Source organism: Dicentrarchus labrax, unplaced genomic scaffold (assembly GCF_905237075.1).
Source record: "Dicentrarchus labrax unplaced genomic scaffold, dlabrax2021, whole genome shotgun sequence".
NCBI lineage: Eukaryota > Metazoa > Chordata > Actinopteri > Moronidae > Dicentrarchus > Dicentrarchus labrax.
This window is the reverse complement of record NW_026136711.1, coordinates 31,269,590-31,293,111: the sequence shown is the minus strand read 5'-3', so window position 1 is coordinate 31,293,111 and position 23,522 is coordinate 31,269,590. Positions and strand designations below refer to the sequence as shown.

Sequence of the window (23,522 nt, the reverse complement as noted above, 5' to 3'; positions counted from 1 at the left end):
GGGGGCGAGGTTGGACGAATGCAGCCGCTTTTATTGCATTTTCAGTTTTCACTTTCATGTTTTGTTTTGTCATTTTTATCTTAATTTAGCTGTTCTAACTGTCAAATACTACCTACTCCTATTGTCAACCAAAGAGAAAAAGAAAGAAGAATAGAAACTCTCTTCACAACAACCATGTTTCCATGCTTTCCATACATCGTTTGCCGATGTTACCTTGCTTGGATCTGGAGGCAGCTGGGCCTCCACAGGGAAGGGACTCCCAGGTACGGGGTGTCCATCATAGGACACGTTGACAGCGTGGATGCCCTCTTCTTTGGGGGTGTAACGGACCAGACTGATGCCTGCTTTCCCTGCCTGAGGCTCCACTTTACAGGGTACCGCCTGCTGGCTGGGACTCAGCTAGGAACACACAAACACACACTTGGTGACTTAAAACCACAGTCTCTTTTAAAATTAAAGCCAACAATGGATTGATTCTAATAACAAGTTCATAGTGATCTAAGTGAAAAACATAAATTCAGAAATGAATACAGCATTGACTGAAACTCACCACTGCCACTTCCAGGCGACCTTGACCTCCTGCACCCTTGGTATCCACCATAAACTGCTGTTCCTGATTGACCTCCACTCCTGAAAGACATTTATCAATTTAACAATCAAGTCGAAATGATTCGCAGGTGAGTACTAAATACTAAAGAACAAGAACTACAAAAATAAGTTATTTTTGTGTTCTAAAAAATTAGAAAAAAAAAGACATATTTCTTACTTCCATCCAGGTTGTCCAGGCTGACCTTGTTCAGATCCAGCGGGGCAGCGACCCCGACTGTGAAGGGGCTCTTGGCGATGGGATCTCCACCAAACTTCACCACAATCGTCATTTCCCCCTGCAGACACATGAAACGTGCAGATCCAACAGTTACTCCATTTTAAAAAGCACTTGGGTAAGAACCTGCTGACTGTTTAATTCTACCGAAAACACGTCGGAACATGAAATGTCTCTTTTCAGCTTTCATTTGCAGACAGATGAAGACGTGCTGTCTGCACAGCATTCACTGGGTTTGTTGTTCTGGTGCGAACTGGCAATCACAACTTCAGGAAGATTATACAGTATTTATTTTTTATCTGTCATAATGACTGTGTAGAATTTGACGTGCCTGTTGTGCAGGTGTGTATTTGACAGTCTGGGAGTAGTCGTAGTTGTCAATGATGTCAAAGTCTTTGACGGGGGAAGAGAAGGTAACATCCAGCGGTGCTTTCCCGGCTCCTTTAGTCAACACTGTGAAATGAGTCGGCTTACCGCTCTCTATACCTGGACAGGTAGAGGGAGAGAGAGATTAAGTGCAACACTCAGGCAAGAACACACAGAGACATAGATAATTTAATGGAATTAGAAGTAAATTGCAAAGAAAAATGGCGCCTGTCTCACCAGTGCGAGCCAGTCCAGGACCCTCTGCTTTAACCTTTGATGCATCGTGGGAAGGTTCAACTTTGACGTGAAAGGGACTCTGAGGAACTTCCTGTGTGGAAAAATTGATGCCGAAATTCATCAGAACAAACCCCCGAACATCTTTACAGATCTATCCAGAGATTAAAACCTGCCAACCTTTAAGCTTTGTGTGTGTGTGTGTGTGGTTGTACCTTGTCAGTAAACAGGACTTTAATGGTGAGTCTTCCAGCAGCAGGAGGCATGTATTTGACAGTGAACGTGTCGTTGGCGTTGGGGATGATGTCAAAGTCCACGTCAGCCTCTTTGTCACCGACCATATTGGCATCACACTTGATCCCCACGCTGACGTCACCTGAATGAACGAACAAACACACACACGCAGGCGGACATACAAGCATCATTTGAAAATGTGAGTATGTGTGTGTGTTAATGAGCAGCTTCTGTTGTGACACTGACTTCCACAAGGGGGTGGTAGAGTGTCATTGTTTGCTGATGTTCATTCATTTTTATTATGATATCAGAAACACTCCAGGGATGCTGCTCTGTCATAAACTCTAATGTAAACAGTGAACCAACATTGCGGCACAATCCGAGTCCCCTGCAGCAGAACTGAGCCGTCAATCACAGACAGAGGAATTCAAAGTACGAAAGGAACGAAGCGGGAAAACCATGTGAGAGAACAGACAAACAAGTCAGATTCTCCAACCCTTGACAATCTCAAAAAACTCCACTCTCTGTTGAGGTGACACAATATCAGATCTCTCCTACAGGTCACTCTGAATACTTCATTGAGGAACAATAAGTGGTCGAAGAAGTATTCAGATATGTTTACTTTGGTTCTTGTTATTGATAAATGCAATACGTAGGCATTAACATGTGTCCAGGTTTGAATGCTTTTCTTCAATATGTGAAGGGAGAATGTGAAAGCTAAAAAGGTAAGTTGTTCTTTTGGTTTGTGCAGGTAGATGATAAAGAGAGTGATCGTGTGTGTGTGTGTGTGTGTGTGTGTGTGTGTGTGTGTGTGTGTGTGTGTGTGTGTTGCTCTTCTCAGGAAGGTCAGAGTGATGAATTTCCTGTCAGGATGTTTCTGCCTTGAGATCATCGCCAGGACATACCAGGGAGGAGTGTGTGTGTGTGTGTGTGTGTGTGTGTGTGTGTGTGTGTGTGTGTGTGTGTGTGTGTGTGTGTGTGTGTGTGAGTGTGAGTGTGAGTGTGAGTGTGAGTGAGAGAGAGAATCATTCACAGACAAAGGTAAATGTTTGTCTGTGTGTAGACTCTTTGTTCTGACACAGCTGGAAACTGCGGTCACACCAAATAAAACTGTCTGTGGGGATTTCCTGTCTTAATTATTACTGTGCGTGTGTGTGTGTGTGTCTGTTTCTTACCGTCTCCTGCTCCTGAGCAATCCACGGTGAAGTGCGTGGGCTCATTGGCCTTCAGTCCAGTTCTTTCCACTCCAGGACCAAACACCTTCACCATGTTGGGGTGGCTGCCTTTACCCACGTTCACCTACAACAGGAAATGACATCACTTATTTTCTTTAAAATAGTTATTTAAGGACATTTTCACACTGTTTAATATAGCACAGCAGTTAACCAGGTTTTAGTATTCTTATCATTAAATATGGAGTGCCACAGGGCTCTATCCTGGAGCCACTTCTTTTCAGTCTTTATATATTTGAAACACATTTTGAAATATGTTATCTCATATGGCTTAATTTCACTGAACTTCATTAATACAGACCTGACATTTTATTGTAGTTTAGGTAAGAATGGTCACATTTGAAAAAGTCGGCAACTTTATTTAATTTTTTAAAATTTGATTCAGGGGACCTATATTTGGACAGGAGCCCAGAGGCAAATTATAAATATTGCGTCAGAAAGTGGTTCCAGGCTTGTGGTACTTAAACTTATTAAACATACTAAATTTAACATTGTACAATTAAAAAAGTAAGTAACATTTTAATAATGTGTATATCGTAACTTTAATCACTAGATATGTATTTAAAGAAATAGGATTTCTCTTTAATTTCTACTCCAACAAAGAGAATAAGCTATTAAACTATGAATACAGATCACATCAGAAATTCTAAAAACATCACCAATATTTTATCAATTGTAAAAGAATGTGCTTTATTTTTATGCCAAGACATGTTTTACAGCAGGTTTAAAACCAGGGACTCTTAGTACTGACAAATTCTGCAGGAATCAGCTAAATGTTTCAAAATTTGTTCTTTTTTTCTATTATATTGTTTTATATAAAGGATTATAAAATCTTTATTTTGGGTGGTCCTGTGTAGTAAAATATAACATTTAACTGAAACAGTACGAAATGTGTGAAATACGCATTCAAAAACTAATAAGTAACCCTCACTCAAAAATAAAAACAAGGTCATGCAAATGAACCAAACAACACAGTAAAACATTTAATGAAATCAGAATTTATTTTGAAGCCAATCTAACTTTGATTAAAGTGAAAATAAATGACTTTATATTTTAGTACAACTGATAATTGAAGTGAGTTTCAGTCAACACATTTGTTACAGATTCACTCAGATTCACAAAACATTTGTTCATCAGCTGTCTTCCAGGTTTTAATGTTAAAAAAAAAAAAAAGATCGATGAGGACCCCCAAAGTTTAATCCTTAATCTCACTTAACTATCATTGCTAGCAGGATTCAAACATCCGTGGATGTGCTTATTGAAGATTAGTGACCTGCTGGTCTTTGTTGTTGTACCATCGATCGCTGTCTCACAACTGACTGCAGAATGTGATTATATTGAGGTTAACAGTGAAAATTCACCAAAAATTAAACTTAAAAAAAAAAAAAAACAACAACCTCTGGGTAGATTAACTTTACCTCAATGAGTCAATCTAGTAACTGTGGCAATTCCACTACAGTTAACTGATTTTGTGGCACAAAGGAGAACGAGTCTGCACACTGATTGATTTCAAATACATATTATATTTTTAAGGCATTATAAAAAAGAATCCCATCAGTGTGCAGACCTTTTCTTGCGCACACTTTGTTCCTTCTCTGGGGTTAATTGATTTTATCCTAAAATTTCACTGTAATTAAATTCTGGTGCGACTGAGCCTGTTTGCCTGCAAAGAATATTTAAAATATTTAAATTCTCCGTGAAACATTTTACATCAGGGAGAATTGCTTGGATGGTTTTTCTTACAACCAAAACTGTCGGTTAATTTTAATGCTTCTTGCTATCAAGTAGAGCACTAACATTAAATCAAAGGTAAGAATTCTGTTATCAATACAAGTGCAACTGCAGTTACATGTTGTTTACATGTGAATATTACTGACAGCTACGGTCAAGTCAGGTTACCACCATGAATCTCTCTTGCACACTGATTTCTTTACCTTCCAATTGTTAATGAAAAGGTGTCACTGCTGTGTTCCCAGCAGTGCTGAAAGCTGGGTGTGACTGTTTACTTTCTATTTATCTTCTGTATCAACATTAAAGTTGGAGAAAGGTGCAGTCGGTGCCAGGCAGCCTGCAGGCTGCTGCAGCTCACAACAAGCCTGCTAAATCACCATCAGCTCTATACCTGGAATAAGTACAAACTTCCCTGAACCAGTTGAAATGATTTGTGGACCAGTACAAATACTTGTGACCAGTCAGAGCCAGAAGAGAGACTTTAACACTTTAAGTTGCAGAATATTGTTTTTGTATTTTGAATTACCTGAAAAGTTTTGTACAAATATTATACAACTAAATTTCCACTAAGCAAAGTCTCTAAAAACTGCATCAACTTGTCTTGTTCATCAATCTAACTTTTGGACTTTGTACGTCCGTTGTCTTTGCCAACCCCCTGAAGCCTGCTGGCGTTGTCATAAATTCCTGTACAGCACACAGACACATATCCAGACATATCTAAGGCCCATTGGAAGTTTCTCATGTGACTTATTTGCCCTGTGGGTGAAACTATAAACGCCTTATAACAAGAAGAAAGGAGGACAGCTGATAAACAAAGTAAGAACGCTAACACCAGAAACTGCAAAGCAAATAAATCTCTCAAACTGTGATTGGAAAATACAAAATTAAAGGTTACAGTGCAAATAAGATTAGTGCATATCTCAAATGTCAAATGAAAACCATTTCATTCTTACTGTTCTAATATACGGGTTTTACCACTTGACCTGAGTTGAAAAAAAATTTTTAAAAAAAAAAAATTTAAAATAGGGTAAAGGTTGGTTCCCCTTCCCCAAAAAAAGGGTTTCTTAAATTTCAGTTTCACTGGTCAAAATCAAGGAGTAAAGGTTTTCATTTAACAGTGACACTTTTACTTTTAAAATATAAATCACGTTCTGTGAAGAAAACAGCAGAGCTTCACTCGTCTGAACCTCTCGTTAAACATAAATCACTGTAGATACGCCCGATTTCACCAGCTTCACCTGGAGGGTGTAACACTTGGCAGGTTTATGGTACTCCCACAAATCCCTCTCACCCAGTGTGAGTTGCTAGTGCAGCGACAAGGATGTGATCCCTCACAGACTTCTCACCAGCATAATAATCGTATTAGTTGGGAGAAAAACTACCAAATCTGACCGATCGTAACTGGGAAATTAAATTTTAAGCGCTCTGACTACTCACTGAATCGGCTCTGTAAAAATTTCAAAAGATACGTGCCTCTGTAGATAAAAGCGATTCATTCTAAGGTAACGAAAATATAACGATTCCTAACTTGTCTATCTGTTTAGAGCGCTTTTTGCAAGCCGGTGGCTGTAGTCAGCCAAAGATCTTCTGTCAGGGAAGATACTCCACTCTGTTACACAGCTGTTCAATCACAAGTGGACGAGTCTTTCTGTGGTTCCGACATGTCCAATAGAGTGATGCATAGTCTCTCTAGCCGTTCATATCCCGTTAGTTTCAGGAGTCTTATTCTCCCAGTTAATCTTTCATGCGTATCAGATCAATAATAAAAGCTTAAAATAATGATATTTTTTAACCAGGACCAGTATTTGGTAGCTTGTGAAAAATGAGTCAGATTAAGTAGCTATAGTTGTTATTTCAGTGAGTCAGATATATATTTAATTGACATTTAAGTAAACAGAAGTATCAGATCAGACTCAATATCAGCAGATAGTCGATATTAAAGCCAACAGCAGATAGGATTTAGTCGACCTAAATTACAAAAGCTCTTCACAGAAAGGTTCAGATTAGTGAAGTTCTAGTGTAGCCCACCAAAAAAAGTGTTAAAAAATACAAAAAGCAAAGTGAGTTACAGTGCATGGACAGTGGTTACAGCGCAGAAATGACTGGTTAGTGCATATTGTGGTCAAACCATCTTCAGTTTAGTCTACATAAAAACATTGAAGTTTTTAAAGTTTAAAGTTAGGTTCAAGGTGAGGATGTGAAACACAAACCAAAGGTTGTTACAGTGCATGGACGGAGGTTACAGTGTGGTTACTGAGTATGGTGAATAAACAAAACATATAAAATGTAAAAATGAATCAAAATACAAAGAGGTTTGTTAAACATATAAGTTGCAATTGCATGTTTGATCATATAGTGAACATTAGTGATAGGCAGTCTTCAACAAAACATTTGCATGCTGTTAATTGAATGTTAATGTCAATCTCATATCAGAAAATGTCTGACAAAATTCAAGTCACGTTTACAGCTCAGAGATTGAGGTAAAAACACAAACTAACATTTAGATGTCGAGCCACTTTGGTGTTGGACCAACCAACCAGGGTTCAGTCAAACTAAAGGCTTCATGCCACACGACACACACCACTCCCTCTGCGATGGTCATATTGGATGCAACAAAATCTCAACAAAGTATAGTCAAACACTTTTTTTTTAGGTCGTATAAACCTCTCAGCTAGCTAACTATAGTATCATTATTACACATCTGATTAGCAAACAAGGTAATATCTGGTAGAAGCTAATTAGTTAGCCTGTTTTTGGTCAATTAGCTTGTTGTTTAGTTAGTTTTTATTTTTAAAAATGCATCAACATTTTTGATTAGATGCTTCTTGCTTTTTTTCCAAAAAGAGATTAAACATCAATGTTAATCTAAAATCAGTGTGTTAAGTATGGATCAGAGTCAGGGCGTGGTTAGCCTAGCATTAGGATAAAAACTGTAAGCCAACTTGTTTTTTTCCCCCAAGTTAAAAACTCACCTACAAACTAAAGCTCACTAATTAACGGACTGTATCTCGTTTGTTTAATCAATAAACCAACAGAAACGTAAAACGGCGGATTGTTGTCTTAGAGAAAGTCCTATGCTGGTGAACAACAGCGTATCCATCCGTACCTCTGTGCACTGACTCCGGCTATACTGCGAGATACCAGATACACTTGGTGGTGACAACAAAAGAAATAGGACCAGCACCTAACTCCACCTTAAACCACAAATTGCAACTTTTTCTGTGTACAGATTAAGTAAACAAGATACAACGTGTTAATTAGTGAGACATTGGTAGGTGTGTCTTTCCAGTCTTTATGCTAAGTTGACTCCAGCTCACATAACACACCGACTTGTGATTGATGTCGAGCTTTTCATCCAACTCTGAACAAGCTCATTAAAAATGGGACATTTTACTGTGTCCATGATGGAGACTCGGCTGTTTAGTGGAAGTCATTTTCTTTTAAGGTATTTAACATTTTAGGGTTTTTTTCTCAACAGCAAAGATTTCACGTACCGTTTTTTTTTTTTTTTTAAATCCCTGTATGTTTTATGTAAAATATAAATTTACTGTCATTTATCTCTGTTGTACCTCTCCTCAGTATATGTAGTGATGATAATCAAAGGCTTCTTTTTTTTACTGCTCACTCCGGTATATTTGGATTGCACCGTCTTAAGATTTTCCTCTCTAACAATCGGCTCTGATTGGACAACTGTGATTCTTTCTGCCTTAATTAATGGATCTGATTGGACGACTTTAGCACTCTCTACCTCAACTGGATCCTGGGATTTGGGCGGGATATCGCTTCCTGTTGTTACAGGGGGCTGTAATTGGCTGCTTACCCTGAAGGGGCTGTTGGGGATGCTGACTCCTCCCCAGGCGACGGACACGGTGTGTTTGACAGGGGAGGCAGGCGTGTAGGAGCAGGAGTACAGCCCTTCACCTTTACTCCTCACCTTCACCTCCACAGGAAGTCCCTCTGCGTTCTGACAGACAGACAGACAGACAGGAATAAAGTTAGGACATTGGTCTGAGCTTCCTGAAATAGAAACAAAAGTCCAAACTTAGCTGTATACAAATGTTTGTTTGGAGGTTGCAGTTATGTTGGGGGGAAACAAAACAAGCAAAGAAAACGTTAAATGGCATTGGCAGAAATACAAGAATGAATCAAATTAACAATTTTTATAGCCGATTAATCTTGCAATGCCAAAAAAATGCAAAATATTCTCTGGTTCCAGCTTCTTGAATGCAAGGACTTGGTGCTTTTCCCGGTTTTATATCGTTGTAAACTAAATTACCTTGAGCCCTTTTCCACCAGATCGAACCAAGAACCATAAAGCCAGAAGAAATATACTGTGAGCCATAAAAAGGCACTTCAGATACAACATTTGGTAACACTTAACTGGAAACAGATATTTATTAGTATCTGTAACATTTGCTTTGACTGTGGATGTCTAAAAAACAAAACAAAACAAAACAAAAAGGATGTGAGCAACACCGAACTGTTGGTGTGTCTGTATTAATCGAGCATGAGAGGATTTCTGGGTCTTACCTGAGCAGTGATCTTCAAAGGTCCTTTCCCAGCATCCTTCGCGCTGACAGTGAACTCAGCAGGTTGGTTGAGCAGGCAGCCGGTCTTCTCAAGCCCCGGCCCGAAAGCCTCGACCTGGAACCACAAAACCAGTAATTATTATTGATCTGGGTATATTTTAACGGCTAAAATAAAGCAGCCGCCTTCACTGTGAAAGTGATCTCTGCAGGGGTCTCCCAGTTAAGTTTATATCAGATTCAGAATCAGAATTATGTTTATTGCCAAGTAGGTTTTTACGCCTACAAGGAATGTGTCCTGGTGCAATTGGTGCATAAAATAAAATATAATATACAAATCACACAAAAATCACACAGAAAAATAAACTTTCAAAATATAAATAAAGATAAGAAAGATGAGAAAAGAAAACGAAGAAGATGGGAGTGCATCCAAGGGTAATCTGTAGATTGAGAGGTGGAATAAGCTGCAAAAAATAGTAAAACACGGCCTCTAAAACTGCAGGAAAGCCACAGAAACAGCTAAGTTTTCTGTATGACGAACTCTTAAGAAGTGAAACAACAATTCTCCCCCACTGTACAGGGAATTTGAACTTTTGCCTTCAGGCAGACAGATTACCGACGGCTAATCCTTTGTCCCAAATGCTGTCATGGTAATAAATTAAAGTAAGATCCTGTAGACGAGGATACAGAGTGTTCCAGACTTTGCTGCTGTTTTTTACAGAATAAATTAATGTGATGATGTGGAAAGTGTATCGAGAGTTGTACTTTTATAAATGTTTTTATCTTTTGTGAGTAGTAGCTTTATGAATGTCTTTGTCTTTCCCACATTTTGGACATATTTTTTAATCAGGACCTTCAGTATTTAAGTAGCTAATAAAACTTTATAAAAGGACTCTAGAGTTTATATTTTAAACTCTAGGCCTTAGAAATGTAACCATCTCAAATCTTATAACTGAACACGTTATCCACTACATGCCTGAACCCAAGTTTGGTGTCACAATCGCAGCCGACTGCCAGACACCGTAACTGACCTTAGCTGGGTCACTGGCGTTGTTGTCGGGGACGATGTGGGCCATGAAGGGGCTGTGCTCGATGTCCTCCTCATCACAGGTCACGTGGATGGCGTATTCTCCGGGCTCCGTGGGCCAGTAACGGACATCACACGACCCGTCGTTCTGGTCCTCACACTCGATTTTAGCCTGGGAAGGTCCCTCAATGGCAAAACCTGAAGACACAGCAGGTCAGATTAGAGTGGATATAAAGTTTGGTTTGTGTTTCACAGCATTTGATTTAATCTGATTCCAGTTTCAAATTCTTAAATCTAATCAGGATCCTTTAGAGTCCCGTATCAAACATTTTATTTCTTTATTGGCAAAAGAGGGAGGCAGTTTTTCGTGACAGCGTAATTAACATTGACAACTAACCATGATGAAACACACTGATGGTAAAAACAATGCCAATAATATGTACTTATCAGAGAGCACCGTGAACTCGAAAAGTCAATGATTTAAATAATCAGTCGAGAAGACAGAGTCAACTCGCATTTTTAACAGTGAAATCTCTGCACTTTTGTTTTTCAGCTGCATGGCGGGAAGTAGACTATCCAAACCAAGTCTCAAAATGACCACAAACCACAAAATTAACTATGATGGAAGTGGAGAAGAGTGATAGTTAACAGAGGGCAGCGTGACGCCAGACAGCGGGGCAGCAGCTGCTCGGGTGATGACTGTCTGTGAAGTCCTCTAATCCTCTGAACCAGAGGGTGGTCCAACCTCCTCTACTGCTGTCCAGTGTGACTGACTCTACATCTCACAGATCTGCAGCCCGGCAGGAGAGGTGCTCCGTGGTGCGAGGGATTTTATTACTGAACTTTGAGCACTTTTACTATCTCTGTCAATGCGGAGGTCTCATGTATTCATGACATTAAAACGCGAGAGCCACGTTTCCACCTCAGTACCTGTTGATATAGGAGTTTATTGTGGCGCAGAACTGATCTTTAAGCCAATTCCACTGACAAACCTCTGAGTCAGGTACAGCCCTACTGTGAACACAGAGTCCAGCGTGAATATAAACATTGAGCGAACGACAAAAAGCAACCTGATAAAAACCAAAAATAAACCTGGTATGAAACAAAGTGACATCTGAGACTCACCCAGCACACCGACATCGGTGCCGATGGACTCCACTACAAAGGCGGCAGGTTTACCCACAATGCCTCCCTCCAAGCCAGGACCCCAGGCCCTGATCTGCTGAGGCCCCGCCTCCCGACCAACCGTCACTTCGAATGGACTGAAAAAGAGCGGGAGAGAAAGCAGATCTGTCAGAATGACTAAAATCACACAATCCACTGTGGAAATGTAGCATGTATGAAAACAGTATGTGTGTGTAAGTGTGTGCGTGTGTGTGTGTGGAGGGGGCGTAAGTGACGGCACACAGCATGAGATCACCCGTGAGGCTGACAACACACACACACACGAATCAACAACGTCAGTGCCTCACAGAGCTGTAATCCAATCTTCAGCAGTTACTAGCTGTAAGTGTGTGTGTGTGTGTATGTGCTCTTCACATGTGTCAGATGGAAACCAGCTTCACGCCAAATAAAACTGTCTGTTGGGATTTACTGTCTTCATTACACACACACACACACACACACACACACACACACACACACACACACACACACACACACACACACACACACACACACACACACACACACACACACACACACACACACACACACACACACACACACACACCCTCCTCCTACTACTACTACTAACAATATCAATATTTATAATACATTTATAATTATCAGTGTTACTCAAACACTGACTTACTTTGTACGTTGAAAATAAGGAGTATCTTTGCATAAAAACATTTGAGAAAATATCATGATAGTTTACATTTCCTTACAGAAAGAGTAAAGAAGTTTAAAGAGTAACTTAACACCCCGTGAAAACGTTCTCCTCACCTTGCAGCAGTGATGCAGAGGTGTACTGTGACATCACTGTAAGATTTATGACCACACCTATGAGCGATGCTGGGTGTGATTAGAGGAGAGAAAACAATGCTCTTCAGCCCGGTATTAAGTTACTCTTTAAGGAATTTCTTTCTCTTTCCCTCTCAGTCTCTCTCAGAGGTAAAACAGTAAGAGTAACAAAGTGTTTTCTGCGTGTTAACCGGTGAGATAACCGTCAGCGCTGGATGAAATTAAACAGAAACCTGCTCAAGGGCAACTTCTCAAAACCCCCCAAAGATCTGAAGACTGCTTCTTCATTGTGGGAACTTTCTGACCCAGTATGATCCGTGAGGATGCCTGTACATGATTCTGGTCTGGATTATGGCTGAACCACATCCAGGAACGGTCGACACAGTTGTTCTGTATTGTATTTTGTTTTATTTAATTATGTATTATATAATATTTGCAGATATGTCCGTTACATGTAAGACTTTTGATCCATATCTTGTTTCTCCAAGTCTGGCAACTCATCAGTGTGTCTTATCATAGTTTGCTTCCCTTCCCATCTGGCCAGTGGCTCAGAAATTTGAGTAAGTCCCTGTACTAATACTAATAATAATACTATTACGAACACTAACAACAAAATGAATATGAGTACAACAAAACACTCAATCTGCTCTACAGAGAGGCGACAAAGAGAACATGAGGCCCAGAAAAAAGGTCTGCATTTCCCTGCGCATTCAAACCATTCAGATCAGATGAGGTAATGTGCTGAGGTAACACACACACACACACACACACACACACACACACACACACACACACACACACACACACTTCAGCTACACACACAGTTCAGCTCACCTCTTTGGGATGTGCTGACCCCCCCAGGTGATGGAGACTGTGTATTTGCCAGGACTGTTGGGATAATACTCGTAGGAGAACACGCCGTCCTGACTGGAGATCTGCTTCACCGGCTCCTCGATACCCTCTGAACACAGACACAGACACACACGGATCAAACAAAGTAATCAGAAGTTAAATGAGTTAAAAGAACATTCTGACATTTTGGAAAATATTCGTATTTGCCTGAACAAGCTTCTTGAACAGATTACCTTCGTTATAAAGGCTAAAGGTTTAAAGTATTTTTTACTGGAAACATGTATATTCAATGACACAGCGATATAAAGATAGCTTTTCCTTCGTGTTTTTGTTTTTCACCACCAACCATTTTACCCACCAGTTCTCCCCATCACCTTCTGGACAATCACAATAACCTCGCGGCTGGGTGACCCCTCCTCACATGACAAATGATACCATTAAGAAAAACGCACTTCAGGAACAAACCAACATGCTGTGTCGCTCTATAACGTCTCTACAGTGTGAACTGTACTCACTCGGTCCTTTGACGAGCACCTTCAGGTCCCCACTGCCGGCGTTTTTGGTGTCCACCTTGAAGTCCCCGACCTGTTTCACCCTCAGCCCCGACGGCTGGAGGCCGCGGCCCGTCGCCCTGCACGCCCCCGGCGTGCAAGCTGGACAAACCGGAGAGAAAACAAACACACACACACACACACACACACACACACACACACACACACACACACACACACACACACACACACACACACACACACACACACACACACACACACACACACACACAGGGGTGATGAGATGTTTTACGGTGTGTTCAAGTGGGGTTTATGAGACCATTTGAACAACGACTCACCAGGCCCCACGTCCACACTGAAGGGGCTCCTGGGGATCCCCACCCCTCCGAAGGTGACGGTAACTGTGTGCGGGCCGGCCTGGGTGGGCCGGTACGTGCATCGATACATGCTGTCGCCCTTATCTTCCATCATCGCCTCCACAATGTTCTGGCGGCCCTGAGGGTCTCTGATCATGGCCGTCACGTCTCCTGTACCGGCTCCTACAGAGACGAGAAAAACTTCTTTAACTTCAGTCTCTGTTTATGGGGACAAAGTTTAAAGACTTTTTGAAAATGTAAACTAAGTCAAAACACATCAAATTAGTTTTTTGAATTCTTTTTCTAGTGAACTACACCCGCCAACTACTCAGCTCAACTGTAGCTATCTCAGTGATGCAGGTTAAGCTAGCTAACATTATAGCTCAGCTGAGCAGGATGCCTGCGCAGTCACAAGCACAAGCCTCTCGTTCCATGAGCAGATGCACGCCTCCTTCTGCACAGTGATACTCTATCATACTTTAGTTATATAGCAGCTTTCATACAACCATGGAGCCCAAAGTGCTTCACATAGCAAATCATTACGCATAAAAACAATACGAACAACCATGAATAAAAATGTGCTAGGCAAAAAAATTAATACAATAAAAACCTAAAAACTGACATTACTCCAAAGTAAAAGCCAGATTAAAAACATTTAAGATGCGTAGAAAGAAAAAAGGCTCTAGATGAAACGGCTCAGTCTGTGGATTTTCTTGAGTAACAGGCTCATGATTTCTGAGAGACATTGCTGTTGAGTTTTTTTAAATGTGTTTTTCTTTGAACATCACAAGCTGAGTTCAATTATATCAGAGAGAATGCAGACTACAAGATCTTTACTCTTCTGCCAAAAAAAGATTAAAAGTATGTATTTTTGATTCTGGGGGTGAACTATCCCTTTAAAGCTGTTGATGGTGGTCAGTAAATAATTTTGGAGGCTTTAGAGCTGTTTAACAGCAACTTGGATAAAGCTGGGCTGAGTAATGTAACAAATTAATGTTGCTGAAATTAATAAATACTTTAATAACTTTCCCAACACTGATCCTGACCAGCTGACAACATGTCTGCAATGTGTGTGTGATTACATAGAAAACAATGTGCGTGGGTGTTTTGAGGCAGTTTTACACAACAACGCTATAATCTACAGTTTGTGATTGAGACATCACATCCATTCTCAGCACTGAGTAATACCTATAAACATATCTGTGTTTCTGTGTGTGTGTGTGTGTGTGTGTGTGTGAGAAACGTCCTCGGAGGTCGTTTGTGTGTCTGAGAGTCCTCTGACCTGCAGTGTAGATGTCGAAGTAGGTGGGTTTGTTGGCGATGTTGCCCACAGGTTCGACTCCCGGCCCTTTGACCGTGACCTTGGAGGCGTCGCCCAGCGCCTTGTCCACGTTCACCTCAAATGGACTTTTGGGAATTGGCTGGCCTGCAAACAACACCGTCACCTAGGAAACAAAAAATAAAACAATTATTCAGACACATCAAATATATTTTTCCACCTGGTCTTCCTCTCACTAATACTACACTAAATAATAAACCCACAACTTCCCTTCACAGAATATTTGTTTTTAAAAAAGTGATGGGTTTAGTAACTGTGATGTGATGTGAATACTTTAAACTCTATACATGCTTAACTGTGATTAAATGAAGGCTTTGAATGCTTGGATTAATTACTTTACCATTACCTGAATTTCTTTTTCTATCAAATCATATTCAATCTCAAAAGCATATCAAATTAAGAAGACAAGAGTATAGTAACAGATCTTAAAGTTTCGAAGGAAAAATACTTAATAAGGCTTCTCTTACTGTATCTGAAAATTCATATTAAATTTACCTTCCCAGACACTGTAAACAACAGATTGTTTCAAAATGAAGCTTACCTTGTGAGGTCCCATGACTTGAGGAATGTAGGTGACACTGAACGTCTTCTTGCCCTCATTAGGCTCCGGCTTCAGCTGTTCAACACAGACACAGACAGACACAGACAGACACAGACAGACACAGACAGACACAGACAGACACAGACAGACACAGACAGACACAGACAGACACACACACACACGTTATGTGCCTGGTAGAGACCACAGTTCGTCTAATTTCATACAGAAACGTATATTCACAGCAGGTCATTAAACAGGCGGCTGCAGTCTCTGATGAAGACAGAAAAGTGGATGATGAGGAAGAGGAAGAGGAGGATTTAGTGCGTACCTCCTCTCTGGTGCCATCAGGATGATCCAGGTAGACGGTGACCTGACCCTGACCTGCACTGAACGTGTCCACTGTGAACACAGCAGGACGCATCACCCTGTTCCCCGTCGGTTCGATACCTACAGAAGATCAACACAGACATTCTTTAATACACAGAATTACCCCTCGTTCTTTGTTCTAATTTAATATGTCCCACTTATTTTTATTATTGATTAATCTACTTATCATTTTCTGGATTAACTGAGTCACTGTTTAGTCTAAAATGTCCAAAAATAGTGAAAAATATGTTTAAATGTCTTGTTTCGTCAGTCTAGAACACAAAAAATATTCAGTTTAATTTGATATAAAACAAAGAAAGCAGGTGCTTTGGCAACATGTTTTTGATCAAACCGTCCAGACATCAAACATTGAGAAAATGTATTTTGATAACTGTTTCATTGTTTCAACTGAATATTTGGGAGAACATTTGGCTCTGGTAATATGTTAATATTTCACGATTGTCTGAAAACATCAAACACTAATAAAGCTTTATTGAATTGAAACTGATTTCAAGTCCAGTTTCCATGAGCTGGATGGTTTATTAGTCGCCAGCAGCAGTTTACAACATGACAAGAAAGGTATTTTATAACTAATTTCATCATTATCTTGATGATCTCGAGGTAGAATTACACTGTTCACGTTGCAAAGTTATTCAACAGGAATCTTCGCTTGCGAGTGTTTGATTGGCGGGTATGTTTGGTGCAAAAACTGAGCCAGGTTCAACATTTTGTCCTCTGCTGGAGGACCAATCTCACTGAAATTGATCAGGGAGTGCAGAGAGAATTAATGTGTTTTAGATCCCCGGGTCAGTAAGAGAACAGCCAAATGAAGGCTGTGAGTGTGTGTTAGTATGTGTTAAAGTATGTGTGTCTGTCCTGCTGCCCTTTAGTAGCCATTTCCAGGTATTTCCCTCATCAGGGTTACTCTCTGTGTGTGTGTGTGTGTGTGCCTCAGATATGAGAGTAGTCCTTTGTTCAGACTAACAGCTGTTCACTTCCTCACATTGTCAGACAGACCAGTGTTTCCAGTGTTCCCATTAGCCCACACGCACGCACGCACGCACGCACGCACGCACTCTTGTGTTATTCAATCTACGCCCAGGTGGCATATTCGGAAGTGTTTTCAAAACTAAATCAAAACCTATGCAAAGATGTATGTGACTAAATATGATACACATGATTTTACAAAATTCTAATTACATTTAATTTTTATGTAATTTTTCATTACATTTGGGGTTTTTTTGGCTGCAGCAACCAAATCTCCCCCAAAATGAAATGATTCAGATTTAATTTCATCTAATAGAGAATTTTTACAAAAAAGTAGTTATATTTTCCTTGCACTTTCTCTAGTGCGTGGTGTGTGTGTGTGTGTGTGTGTGTGTGTGTGTGTGTGTGTACCTGGTCCGTATGCGCGGGCCTTCTTGGGGTTGAGTTTGGGTTTGAGTGGAGCGCCTGGCTTCAGTTTGGCTTTGGGGAACTGGGACAGGTAGGTCATCACCGACTGTTCATCCACACTGGGATCAATGATCTCCTCTGGAGCGATCACCTGCGAGTGCACACACATACACACACAGAGTTCAGGTAATCTATTTTATACCTGAATATCCCTAATAAGCAGATTTGGGCTGCCAGTGTGAAGGTGGCCTTCTCTGAAGAATTGGCTAGGTGATATGATGATGAATAAGACAAGATATCTTTCCCTTTAATATCTATGGTTGAATTGGTAACTATGGGTAATGTTTGTCAATGAGCAGAACTGATTATCATAATACTGCTGTAACATGTTTTTTACATCAGTGTCCTGAGCTACTTTAAATGATCAGGATCTATCTGCTAACAGCCTCCACTCTTCTGGTTTCAGGCTTTCCACCAGAACCTGCGGCAGAGATTTGCTCTCATTCAGCCACAAGATCTGTTTGGTGGTTATGTCTGCATGCTTTATGCTTTTTTTTTTTACTGGATGTAAGGAGATCAAATCATGAAAAACAGACTCAGTATAAGGACAAGGGTGTCCATATAGTTTTAGCCATATAGTGCATCATGACACAAGTAAAAAAAGTAAACGGGTATTCAGAAGGTACAAACCCTTTATGAGTTTTTACAAAAGAGTTTTTAGGAGCAGTGAACCAAAGCTGAACTCTGAGACCAAAGCAGAGCGACGTGGAGGAAGATCAGTAGTGATTTAAGGAGGAAATGTGGCTGTGGATGAACTTGATTCAGTCCAGGACATTGAACTCTGTGTCACACCGGTGTCGTTTACAGTCACCACTTCTTTCTGCTCATGTCATGTTCAACATTTTCCCCCCAAATCGCTCTGCTGCACAGGCTCGGGATATAAACTGGAATTAACTACCTTTCCAGCAAACAAAAAAAGCCCTGAATGAACGTCATGGGTGTGACAGTGAAGTTTGCAAGCTATGTTTTTTCTGGAGGAAACTTCCTGTGGGTGTCAGCTGACTGACAGGAAGCAGAACATAACGTAATCCAGCCATGACACAAAAACATCACCTCAGGATGAATGAAAGTTTCTTTATGATGAATACAGGGAGGTCGTTCAAACTGAACAAAAAGCAGATTATTTTTCCTGAAGGTCAAAAATGAGCTTTAGCATCTGCAGAGAAACTTTTATAATTTATTTAAAGACCCTCTGACCAGCTATTTAAAAAAAAAGTCCATTTCAGGAGTGACAACTGACTAATTATTTTCCGGGGAAAGTTATAGTAAATTTCCGTTTCAGCTCGTACATCTGCGAGTTGCATCCTCTCGCCTTCAAACAAAAGTGTGTAAAAAACAAACTCAGGTTCAGTGAGTTTCCTCTGCTGTGAACAATCAGGAAGCCAAACAGCATCTGTGTGAGCTGCTTCTAGCGACCTTTGACCTCTGGAGAAAAGAGAAAAAAAACCACAGCAGGGCAAATTCTGCCTCTGTTGGGCTGCACGATACACAGAAAATACAGGATGTTTGTGGGATATTTGCATGGAGAAATAAGATGCAAAGCAAACATTTAAATGTCGCTGCACTCGTCTAAATGTATTAGATGTTATCATTGTTAGCTGTCCAGGCTACAATGTTAAAGCGTCAATGTATGAACCGTCCCTGCAGATACTTTAAAGTAAAAGACACTTGGTGGCCGGAGCTTTTGAGAGCATTCACATTCAATAAAGCTGCATCTAACCTGCGGGATGCCCAGCCAGTCATCGGCCAGCTGCATGGCTTCAGTGGCATTCTCCACTGGTTTCACTGGATCCCAGGTCTCCCAGTCTGGACACAGGCCTGCAAAGGACACACACAACTACACCGTCAAGCTAACAGACACACAACAGAACTCATTGTGTCAGATTTTTTTTATGTTTCCAGCCCACAGTTTGTCTTCCCTCGCTGATGAGAAAAGGCTAAAAAAAGATTTTCTTGAACGGATGGTTGACAGGTCTCCCATTCCCATAGACATCACAATATTGGACAAACATATTGCTATCTGAGGTGTCTTTTATCTTCTTCTAGCTTCTTACTTTTTATACAAGAAAAAAACATGGTGGCAGTTAAACCCACTCATTTGCCAGTTTATGCAGACAACCTGCTGACAGTCGAGTTATTTATTTCTGCTTAAGAACAAAAACACCATGACACAACCAGCAAATAAAGCTTTGTATCTCTCCTTCCCTTTTTAAAAAATTAGTCAGGAAGCTGAAAACAATAAAGCCTAACTGTGTTTCCAAAATGAAGAAAACAACAAGAACTGTCCGCCCTCATCCTGATATACATACTTGAGAACTTCCTTATTTTATGAATGAAGCTGTACACAAGTTGTAGTTGCCGTGGTGTCTGTGTTTGACCAATCAGCAACGTTAAGCCCTGAAAAGAACCCGAAACAGGGATGGGCTTTTTTTACACCTGGAACCACACACACAGAGAGACAGAGACAGACACACAGACACACAGACACAGACAGAGACACACAGAGACACAGAGAGACACACAGAGAGACAGAGACAGACACACAGACACAGACAGAGACAGACACACAGAGAGACAGAGACACAGAGACAAACAGAGACAGAGACAGGCACACAGACACACAGACAGAGACACACAGAGAGACAGAGACAGACACACAGACACACAGAGACACAGAGAGACACACAGAGAGACACAGAGAGAGACACACAGACACACAGAGAGACAGAGACAGACACACAGACACACAGAGAGACAGAACACACCAACACAGACAGAGACACACAGAGACACAGCGACAGAGACACACAGAGACACAGCAACAGAGACAGAGACACAGAGAGACAGACGCAGACGCAGACACAGACGCAGACACACACTCACACACACACACACACACACACAACGTACCCGGTGCACAGCTGTCTACCAGTGCTCCCAGTGCCCTGCCGTTCCTCCAGTCCTGGCTGAAGTTGTTGATTGGCATGTCAGGGACTTTGTTTTGGATCCAGCCCAGCAGACGCTGCTTAGGTGTCTTTGACTCCGCCTGAACAAAGAGCAAAAACGTAGTCAGTCAGCATAGTATTTATTTATTTATATATTTTGCTGTTTATCTTCTCTTTAATCTTTCAAATCCGGTTTCTTCACTTGATGCCACTTGATGGTGTGTTTTCAGAGGACCAGAAGTCAGGAGATCAACAGAAGTTAATAAAAACTCAGCTGGACGTTACCTCTTCATCCTCGCCCTCCCAGGCTGGCATGGAGATGGAGTAGTGCAGAATCAGAGTCCATACCAGACCCAGGATCAGCTTCAGGTTCCCATCCACGATGGCTTTGGAGTCTGAAGGAGACAAACAGACAGACCAGAGGTCAGAACCATCCAAAATACTGCAGTCACCTCTGCTGTTGGTTCACCTGCATTGCTGCGTATCATTATTACTTCTTTTATTACAAATACACCAACAACTAAACCACCACAACAACTGCTACAACACAGCAGAGCTGAATTAATAATATCAAGTATTATGTTCACAAAATCCACCTTTACACCACAGCTTCAGTCTCAACTTCCGACCAACCTGTTTGACATCCCACCAACAACAGAACTCCAGTTCATTTAAGACAGACATGAACACAAGATCCGAATACAAACCAGTGACAAACAACGTACTGTGGATATAAACATTTGACTTTACTTGTAGCAGAGCAGAACAGAGTGCTGCTGGGTAATGTTTCTCATTAATCAGATCTCATTGTACCAGCTGGTACCTCACACTAGCTACCACACAGACACAGACACACAGACACACAGACACACAGACACACACACGCAAGGAAATAGCTAATCTTTGGCTGCAGCCCACTGAGTTCAGAGTGAAGCAGACAAAACATTCCAGTCATTTTTAATCTCTCAGTTTCTCATAAAAGCAACTTATTCATTAGAGGCAAACTGTGGAAACTCTTTATGGTAATTTGTTTGTTTGCTTCAAAGTTGGTAGAGACACAAGGGTGGGGAAAAAAATGTCAAAGACTATTTCAATCAAGCACTGTATCAGATATCTATAAGCCAAGTTTGAACAATACCATTACTCAATGACAGCACGAAGGAGTAATAAAGTAAGACAATGCAAATAAATCAGACCATTACATGTTCATTGTCCAAACAAATAAGTAGAATTTGTTTACAAGGCGTTCATCTGACTGAAAGGGATGTGAAGCGAGAATCAGTTCCAAATTGTTCAATGCCTCAAAATCATAAGATAATAACCACCAACTTATCAAATCATTTGTATCAATGCCAGCATGTTTTTCCCCACATTGGGACACGCTGCTCTGATTAATCTCTGCAAGGTGAATATCCGCTGAATCAGACAGATCCTGACGCATCTCGTCTGGTTATCATTGCAGTCACTAGATCACGTCACTCTTTAAAATATGTGGCTTTAGCTGTGTGACGTATCGCCTCTGCTGGTTTTCCCTGAAGCATAATAAGCCATATATTATATTTCATAAACATTTCTGATGTAGGTCTTCTAACTACAAAATGCTGCTGTATGCGTATAACACATGCAGAAATAATTAAGACTACATCAGTATTAATGGCCACCATACACTTCACTGTCCACTAGAGCCTTGATACCTTCATGGTTAACTAAATATGTTTGTCTCTGCTCGCTTATGAAACTGTGTTGCGGACTTTTAACACTGTGTATCGGTGTGTTCAGCAGATATGAGCCGTGTCCTCACAGAGTGTGAGAGAAAAGTCCTGTGAGCCACCTGAGGAATCTCCAGCTCTGCTTCACTGTCAGCGGACCAGCTGTGGTTTCAAACATGTTTCAGCAACTCAGGTTTAAGGTGGAGCTCTGGGAGACTGTTGCCTCACCCACGGGTGACACAACCCTGTTAATGACTGAGGATATTCTTCAACACACACACACACACACACGCATAGAGGTTGCGACATCCTGCTTTCTACATTCCTAATCTCTCTCTCTTTCTCCAGAGTCAACACACTCAGTTATCTCTTTGTGTTTCTGTCTCCTTTTCTTTGTCTATTTCAACTCTTGTGACTCATTTTTCCTCTCATCCTTCCTCTAACCCTCTTATAGTCTCTCCACCTGTTTGATTTTCTTACTCTCATTTCTCACCACTAATCTCTCTGTGGTTTTCCCCTCTCTCTCTTCCCTCCCTCCCGTATCTCTTCCCTCCTTTCTTTTGCCCTCTATGGTTGATCTGCCACACCTGTGTGTGTGTGTGTGTGTGTGTGTGTGTGTGTGTGTGTGTGTGTGTGTGTGTGTGTGTGTGTGTGTGTGTGTGTGTGTGTGTGTGTGTGTGTGTGTGTGTGTGACCTCTCCAGCAAACATCCTGTCAGCAGCACTAGTCAGCGGCCTTTACCCTCCATGCACACACACACACACACACACACACACACACCACAGTTCCACCCATAGCTGAGCTCACTCACTGAGCTTAACACTAATCTGTCACACCAAACAGGGACACTGTCTTTATTGAAACCAGGTGAAGAACTAACCAACCGTTAAAATTATGATGTGGCTGTTTACATAATGCATGAGAAAGGGATTAGAGCTATACAGTTCACCTCTAGATTGGTACTTTTGTACCTTTAAGCAGCTCATTGTTTAACAGTTGGATCAACCAGATTACAAAACAATATATTTCCTCATTTACCTCTGATTCAGACCTTCCGATTCAAAGCGATTTCTATTTTTGACCCATTGTCTATGGTTAAGTCTAAAGGTTATGATCCTGGTCTAACTGTTTTAATAAATAAGGTAAAGATTGGAGCAGTGGTTCCCAACCCTGACAGGAGTCCCACAAACCCTTAACCCATGTAAGATCAAGCAAATTCACACCTAACGCCTAACTCGTAAACAAGGTTGGGAACCTTTGTTTTAGTGCCATCTAGATAGGTAGTTTGTTTAGGTTTTAGATATGCAGTT

General features: G+C 41.0%; 1 protein-coding gene across 2 annotated transcripts in view; it reads right to left on the bottom strand.

The window, feature by feature from the left end:
• The window catches only part of LOC127371312 (filamin-B), a 69,982-nt gene that overhangs the window by 19,789 nt on the left and 26,671 nt on the right, over positions 1 to 23,522 (bottom strand). For both annotated transcript variants that reach the window (XM_051414042.1, XM_051414043.1), the window contains exons 2-22: positions 20,790 to 20,899; positions 20,470 to 20,605; positions 19,280 to 19,377; positions 17,503 to 17,650; positions 16,067 to 16,185; positions 15,739 to 15,813; positions 15,141 to 15,303; positions 13,841 to 14,041; positions 13,506 to 13,643; positions 12,973 to 13,099; positions 11,299 to 11,435; positions 10,178 to 10,371; positions 9,151 to 9,264; positions 8,441 to 8,584; positions 2,833 to 2,956; positions 1,639 to 1,799; positions 1,427 to 1,517; positions 1,155 to 1,309; positions 767 to 884; positions 551 to 630; positions 214 to 399 (exon numbers count right to left, since the gene is read on the bottom strand). In XM_051414042.1, coding sequence (XP_051270002.1) covers positions 214 to 399; positions 551 to 630; positions 767 to 884; positions 1,155 to 1,309; positions 1,427 to 1,517; positions 1,639 to 1,799; positions 2,833 to 2,956; positions 8,441 to 8,584; positions 9,151 to 9,264; positions 10,178 to 10,371; positions 11,299 to 11,435; positions 12,973 to 13,099; positions 13,506 to 13,643; positions 13,841 to 14,041; positions 15,141 to 15,303; positions 15,739 to 15,813; positions 16,067 to 16,185; positions 17,503 to 17,650; positions 19,280 to 19,377; positions 20,470 to 20,605; positions 20,790 to 20,899 — 2,819 coding nt within the window. The remainder of the gene's footprint in view (positions 1 to 213; positions 400 to 550; positions 631 to 766; positions 885 to 1,154; positions 1,310 to 1,426; positions 1,518 to 1,638; positions 1,800 to 2,832; positions 2,957 to 8,440; positions 8,585 to 9,150; positions 9,265 to 10,177; positions 10,372 to 11,298; positions 11,436 to 12,972; positions 13,100 to 13,505; positions 13,644 to 13,840; positions 14,042 to 15,140; positions 15,304 to 15,738; positions 15,814 to 16,066; positions 16,186 to 17,502; positions 17,651 to 19,279; positions 19,378 to 20,469; positions 20,606 to 20,789; positions 20,900 to 23,522) is intronic.